The 7,500-nt window shown below is 44.6% G+C and overlaps 1 protein-coding gene across 1 annotated transcript in view; it reads left to right on the forward strand.

Annotated features, from left to right (window-relative positions):
- The first annotated feature begins 230 nt into the window (after positions 1 to 230).
- The window catches only part of itpripl2 (ITPRIP like 2), an 18,770-nt gene continuing 11,500 nt past the window's right edge, over positions 231 to 7,500 (forward strand). Inside the window, exons 1-3 of the mRNA XM_036939796.2 lie at positions 231 to 1,207; positions 6,379 to 6,628; positions 6,776 to 7,500. The exon at positions 6,776 to 7,500 is cut by the window's right edge and continues 425 nt beyond it. Coding sequence (XP_036795691.2) covers positions 984 to 1,207; positions 6,379 to 6,628; positions 6,776 to 7,500 — 1,199 coding nt within the window. The 5' untranslated portion in view covers positions 231 to 983. The remainder of the gene's footprint in view (positions 1,208 to 6,378; positions 6,629 to 6,775) is intronic.

Here is a 7,500-nt window from a genome sequence, read left to right on the forward strand (position 1 = left end):
AGACCTTAGTCAGAGGTGTGGTCCAGTTTAGCTAAACAAGGACCCATTGAGTCACTCACTGAGGGAGTACTGTACACACACCCACATACAGGGAATAGGGCTCCATTTGGGCCCTGAGTACCCTTTTGAATGTAATGTTGAGATGTGAAACAATGTCTTTGTCTCTTTAAGAGGTGGGAGGAGAGTGTTGCCGCCCAGTCTCTCTTTCCTCCTCCTCCCCCTCTTTTTTTAAAACTAAAATTCCTCTCTCAAGAGTTTGGCATTTCCTCTGAGCTCAGAGAGAGAGAGAGAGAGAAAGAGACCGGGAAAAAGAGAAGACAAGAAAGAGAGAACAAGAGGACAAGAGAGAGAGAGAACCTGTCTTCACAAAGACAGATAAACCTGACATCATACAGCCCTGAAGAGGAAAAACAGGAGGGACAGATTGAAGAAGAGAGGAAGAGAAGGAGGGGCAACTTCTGAAGAGGAACTTCAACTGACTTTAAACTGAACAAACAAGCTGGAGAGGAGAAGAAGAATAAGAAGTGGGAGTTCTGTTACAAGAAGGAAGGAGAGGAGAAGAAGAATAAGAAGTGGGAGTTCTGTTACAAGAAGGAAGGAGAGGAGAAGAAGAAGAAGAAGTGGGAGTTCTGTTACAAGAGGGAAGGAGAGGAGACAACGGAGAGAAGAACATTGAGGCGCAGAGGAGGGAAAAGACGAGAGAGAGAGAGAGAGAGTCCGCGTGTGTGTGTCAGCGATGTGTCATGATGGGTTAGCCTTCCCTGACCCTGTCTCAGTTCTCTGGCATCGCTAAAGAACAAGTCCTAGACAGACAAGAAGAAGAGAAAGAACGAAGGAACCTTGGAGCAACAGAAAGAAGGAGAGAGGGGGAACGAGAAGAGAGAGAGGGAACGAGAAGAGGGAGAGGGAACGAGAAGAGAGAGAGGGAACGAGAAGAGAGAGAGGGAACGAGAAGAGAGAGAGAGAGAGAGAGAGAGAGAAGGATGAGTGTGTACACTCTGAACCTGCGGGTGTTCTGGCCTCTGTTGACCTGTGTGTTGACAGGTCTGGTTTTCCACCATCACATAACCCACTGGCTAAGCCCAGAATCAGGCCCCGATCCTGGGTACGAGGCTGGGACAGAGCCCTGCTCTGACCAGGGCCCTCCTGTCTTTTTCTCACTCATCAAACTACTACTGGCCTGTGTCCTCTGCTACCTCTTCATAAGGTACACAGTCCACACACATCATATCTTCTCTCTTTCTCTATCTTACTCTCTCTCTCTCTCTCTCTCTGTCTGTCTCTCTCTCTCTCTTTCTCTCTCTTTCTCTATCTCTCTCTCTCTCTCTCTCTCTGTCTCTCTGTCTCTCTGTCTGTCTCTCTCTCTCTCTCTCTCTCTCTTTCTCTATCTTACTCTCTCTCTGTCTCTCTGTCTGTCTCTCTCTCTCTCTCTCTCTCTCTCTCTCTTTCTCTATCTTACTCTCTCTCTCTCTCTCTGTCTCTCTGTCTGTCTCTCTCTCCCACTCGCTCTCAATTCAGTTAAATTGAATTCAAAGGGATTAATTGGCATGGGAAACATGTGTTTACATTGTGTTTACATTGTGTTTACATTGTGTTGACATTGTGTTTACATTGTGTTTACATTGTGTTGACATTGTGTTTACATCGACAACGCCAATTGAAATGGATAATGTACAAAACTGAAGAAGAAAATAATAATTACAGTAAATATTATTATATATATATTATATTACACACAAAACTTCCAAAGTAAAATACATTTTAAATGGCATATTGTGTATATACAGTGTTATAATGATGTGCAAATAGTTAGTACACAAAGTACACAAGAGAAAATAAATAAGCATAAATATGGGTTGACCTTTTCTTGTGGCAACAGGTCACACATCTTGCTGCTGTGATGGCGGCACACTGTGGTATTTCACCCAGTAGATATGGGAGTTTATCAAAATTTGATTTGTTTTCAAATTCTTTATGGGTTTGTGTTATCTGAGGGAAATATGTCTCTCTAATATGGTCATACATTGTGCAGGAGGTTAGGAAGTGCAGTTCAGTTTCCACCTCATTTTGTGGGCAGTGAGCACATAGCCTGTCTTCTCTTGAGAGCCATGTCTGCCTACGGCGGCCTTTCTCAATAGCAAGGCAATGCTCACTGAGTCTGTACAGTCAAAGCTTTCCTTAAGAAGGTTTGGGAATCATTTCCTTTTAGGTGGTTGTATAATTTAACATCTCACTTCTGGATTTTGATCATTAATTCTGCTCTGCATGGATTATTTGTTGTTTTACGTAGATTTTACAAGGATTTCCCCATGGTTGCTGTTGATGCTTGTCCCATGGTAGTTATTGGGGTCAAAGGTGTCTCCACTTTTGTGGATTGGGGTGATCAGTCCTTGGTTCCAAAGAGGATGAGGATGGATGATGTTTAAGAGTTTTATTATAGCCAATTGGAATTTGTCGTCTGTCTATTTTAACATTTAATTTAGGAGACAATCAACCCCACAGGCCTTTTTTAAATTTTGTTCTGTAGTTCATTAAATATAATTGGAGAATCCAGTGGGTTCTGGTAGTCTTAGTTATAGAGCCAAACATATTGGAGAATCCAGTTGGTTCTGGTAGTCTTAGTTATAGAGCCAAACATATTGGAGAATCCAGTGGGTTCTGGTAGTCTTAGTTATAGAGCCAAACATATTGGAGAATCCAGTGGGTTCTGGTAGTCTTAGTTATAGAGCCAAACATATTGGAGAATCCAGTGGGTTCTGGTAGTCTTAGTTATAGAGCCAAACATATTGGAGAATCCAGTGGGTTCTGGTAGTCTTAGTTATAGAGCCAAACATATTGGAGAATCCAGTGGGTTCTGGTAGTCTTAGTTATAGAGCCAAACATATTGGAGAATCCAGTTGGTTCTGGTAGTCTTAGTTATAGAGCCAAACATATTGGAGAATCCAGTGGGTTCTGGTCGTCTTAGTTATAGAGCCAAACATATTGGAGAATCCAGTGGGTTCTGGTAGTCTTAGTTATAGAGCCAAACATATTGGAGAATCCAGTGGGTTTTGGTCGTCTTAGTTATAGAGCCAAACATATTGGAGAATCCAGTGGGTTCTGGTAGTCTTAGTTATAGAGCCAAACATATTGGAGAATCCAGTGGGTTCTGGTAGTCTTAGTTATAGAGCCAAACATATTGGAGAATCCAGTTGGTTCTGGTAGTCTTAGTTATAGAGCCAAACATATTGGAGAATCCAGTGGGTTCTGGTAGTCTTAGTTATAGAGCCAAACATATTGGAGAATCCAGTGGGTTCTGGTAGTCTTAGTTATAGAGCCAAACATATTGGAGAATCCAGTGGGTTCTGGTAGTCTTAGTTATAGAGCCAAACATATTGGAGAATCCAGTGGGTTCTGGTAGTCTTAGTTATAGAGCCAAACATATTGGAGAATCCAGTGGGTTCTGGTCGTCTTAGTTATAGAGCCAAACATATTGGAGAATCCAGTGGGTTCTGGTAGTCTTAGTTATAGAGCCAAACATATTGGAGAATCCAGTGGGTTCTGGTAGTCTTAGTTATAGAGCCAAACATATTGGAGAATCCAGTGGGTTCTGGTAGTCTTAGTTATAGAGCCAAACATATTGGAGAATCCAGTGGGTTCTGGTAGTCTTAGTTATAGAGCCAAACATATTGGAGAATCCAGTGGGTTCTGGTAGTCTTAGTTATAGAGCCAAACATATTGGAGAATCCAGTTGGTTCTGGTAGTCTTAGTTATAGAGCCAAACATATTGGAGAATCCAGTTGGTTCTGGTAGTCTTAGTTATAGAGCCAAACATATTGGAGAATCCAGTGGGTTCTGGTAGTCTTAGTTATAGAGCCAAACATATTGGAGAATCCAGTGGGTTCTGGTAGTCTTAGTTATAGAGCCAAACATATTGGAGAATCCAGTGGGTTCTGGTAGTCTTAGTTATAGAGCCAAACATATTGGAGAATCCAGTGGGTTCTGGTAGTCTTAGTTATAGAGCCAAACATATTGGAGAATCCAGTAGGTTCTGGTCGTCTTAGTTATAGAGCCAAACATATTGGAGAATCCAGTGGGTTCTGGTAGTCTTAGTTATAGAGCCAAACATATTGGAGAATCCAGTGGGTTCTGGTCGTCTTAGTTATAGAGCCAAACATATTGGAGAATCCAGTGGGTTCTGGTAGTCTTAGTTATAGAGCCAAACATATTGGAGAATCCAGTTGGTTCTGGTAGTCTTAGTTATAGAGCCAAACATATTGGAGAATCCAGTGGGTTCTGGTAGTCTTAGTTATAGAGCCAAACATATTGGAGAATCCAGTGGGTTCTGGTAGTCTTAGTTATAGAGCCAAACATATTGGAGAATCCAGTGGGTTCTGGTAGTCTTAGTTATAGAGCCAAACATATTGGAGAATCCAGTGGGTTCTGGTAGTCTTAGTTATAGAGCCAAACATATTGGAGAATCCAGTGGGTTCTGGTAGTCTTAGTTATAGAGCCAAACATATTGGAGAATCCAGTGGGTTCTGGTAGTCTTAGTCATAGAGCCAAAAATATTGGAGAAGTGATTTACCCATTCATCTTCGTTTCGGATAGATAACTCTTCATGTTGTTGTTTGTTTAGTGTTTTCCTAGAAGTGGTTTGAGTATATGGATTCTTCAGTTACATTGCGCTGATTTCTGACGTGCTGTTCCTTCTTTTTTCCGTAGTGTGTTTATGAATTGTTTTAGGGATTCACCATAGTAAACGCGTAGGCTCAGGTTCTCTGGGTCTCTATGCTTTTGATTGGACAGTAGGCTCAGGTTCTCTGGGTCTCTATGCGTTTGGTTGGACAGTAGGCTCAGGTTCTCTGGGTCTCTATGCTTTTGATTGGACAGTAGGCTCAGGTTCTCTGGGTCTCTACGCTTTTGGTTGGACAGTAGGCTCAGGTTCTCTGGGTCTCTATGCTTTTGATTGGACAGTAGGCTCAGGTTCTCTGGGTCTCTATGTTTTTGATTGGACAGTAGGCTCAGGTTCTCTGGGTCTCTATGCTTTTGGTTGGACAGTAGGCTCAGGTTCTCTGGGTCTCTATGCTTTTGATTGGACAGTAGGCTCAGGTTCTCTGGGTCTCTATGCTTTTGATTGGACAGTAGGCTCAGGTTCTCTGGGTCTCTATGCTTTTGATTGGACAGTAGGCTCAGGTTCTCTGGGTCTCTATGCTTTTGATTGGACAGTAGGCTCAGGTTCTCTGGGTCTCTATGCTTTTGATTGGACAGTAGGCTCAGGTTTTCTGGGTCTCTATGCTTTTGATTGGACAGTAGGCTCAGGTTTTCTGGGTCTCTATGCTTTTGATTGGACAGTAGGCTCAGGTTCTCTGGGTCTCTATGCTTTTGATTGGACAGTAGGCTCAGGTTTTCTGGGTCTCTATGCTTTTGATTGGACAGTAGGCTCAGGTTTTCTGGGTCTCTATGCTTTTGATTGGACAGTAGGCTCAGGTTTTCTGGGTCTCTATGCTTTTGATTGGACAGTAGGCTCAGGTTCTCTGGGTCTCTATGCTTTTGATTGGACAGTAGGCTCAGGTTCTCTGGGTCTCTATGCTTTTGATTGGACAGTAGGCTCAGGTTCTCTGGGTCTCTATGCTTTTGATTGGACAGTAGGCTCAGGTTCTCTGGGTCTCTATGCTTTTGATTGGACAGGTTTCTCAATGTCTTTCTTAGGTTGTTTGCTTGACATTTTTAGATTCAGTAGGGTGAGAGGTCAGATATACTGTTTAGGTTTTCTACTGCCAGGTTCACACCTTCACTGTTACGGTGGAACGTTTTGTCCAGGAAGTTGTCTAAAAGGGATTGAATGTGTTGTTGCCTAATTGTTTTTTGGGTAGGTTTCTACACTACATTCCTTCCATCTACAGCATTTCTTAATGTTACTCCGTTCCGTTGGCTTTGATGCCTCATGATTGAGTATTGCTCTGTTCAAGTAGACTGTGATTTTGCTGCGATCTGAGGGGGTTGACTGTGAAAGCTCTGAGAGACTCTGGGTTGAGGTCAGTGATAAAGTAGTCTACAGTACTACTGCCAAGAGATGAGCTATAGGTGTACCTACCGTGAGAGTCCCATCGAAGCCTACTATTGACTACGTACAGACCCAGCGTGTGACAGAGCTGCAGGAGTTGTGACCCGTTTTGGTTGGTTGTTTTGTCATAGTTGCGTCTAGGGGGGCTGTCAACCTCTCTCTCTCTCTCTCTCTCTCTCTCTCTCCGTTTGAGTTGCACGGTTACTACGGTTATTTTTGCTTCTGCTTTTGAAAACTCGTAATAATACTCATAATGCTGTCGGTCCCTTGATTGCACTAAGTATCCATCTGTTGAAATATGAATAGACTGAACTATCAATGTGTAACTACAGGTACTGCTCCACCCACCCAGGGGGGCCCCAGAGGGTGCCTCTCGAGACCGCTGACGGGGCTCTGAAATCGAGTTGTTCTCGTCGAGAGGTCCTGGAGGACTACTACGAGCGCTGGGTGCGTCTGTCTCCTCACGTCCTGGGGCACAGCAAGGCCCACGTGGCTAAACTGGTCGGGGAGCTGGTCAGAGCCGGACGTGCCACTGGAGGTATCCCAGAGTCCTCTCTGGCGTTCCGGGGAGACTTCCTGCAGGTGAGTTTCGGGAAGATAACATTTTCTCTTTTTGTAGTTAAATGATTAATTAGTTAACAGAGTTGATGGTCAACGTAAACAAACTTCTCGGGAATTCGAGTGCAATTTGGGACTCACACAATCCTAGTTTGTCTGGTCTGGTTACAGGTGGGCAGTTCATACGAGGAGCACAAGGTGGGCGCTCCAGACTACTATGACATCCTGGTACCTCTGAAGATACCCCGAGAACTGAGACTGGAGCCACGAGTATACAGGGGGGAGAGGAGGGGGGAGGAGAAGAAGGACGAGAGAGGAGAGGAGAAGGGGGAGGGCAAGAGGGATGTGAGGGGTGAGGAGAAAAAAGAGAAGGGGGACAAGAGAGCTGAGGAAAATAACAAGAGGGGGGAGGTTAAAGAGAATAGAAGAAAGTCAGGGAAGGGGGAGGGCAAGGAGGATGTGAGGGAGCAGAGGGGGGAGGTTAAAGAGAATGGAAGAAAGTCAGGGAAGGGGGAGGGCAAGGAGGATGTGAGGGAGCAGAGGGGGGAGGTTAGAGAGAATGGGAAGAGGTCGGGGAAGGGGGAGGGCAAGGAGGATGTGAGGGAGCAGAGGGGGGAGGTTAAAGAGAATGGGAGGAGGTCGGGGAAGGGGGAGGGCAAGGAGGATGTGAGGGAGCAGAGGGGGGAGGTTAAAGAGAATGGGAGGAGGTCGGGGAAGGGGAACATGATGAGGGTGAGAAGCAATAAATTGAAGGAAGTCTTGAAGGACGACAGCAAGGTGGAGGAGCAGACAGAGGTCCAAGAAGAAGGGAAGGAAGTCTTGAAGGACGAGGTGAAGGAAGAGATGAAAGGGGAAAGCTCAGAGGACGGTGGGTGGAGCGGCGTGCCGCGGTGCAG

The sequence above is a fragment of the Oncorhynchus mykiss genome, chromosome 13 (genome assembly GCF_057628025.1).
Source record: "Oncorhynchus mykiss isolate SJ-2025 chromosome 13, ASM5762802v1, whole genome shotgun sequence".
Lineage (NCBI taxonomy): Eukaryota > Metazoa > Chordata > Actinopteri > Salmoniformes > Salmonidae > Oncorhynchus > Oncorhynchus mykiss.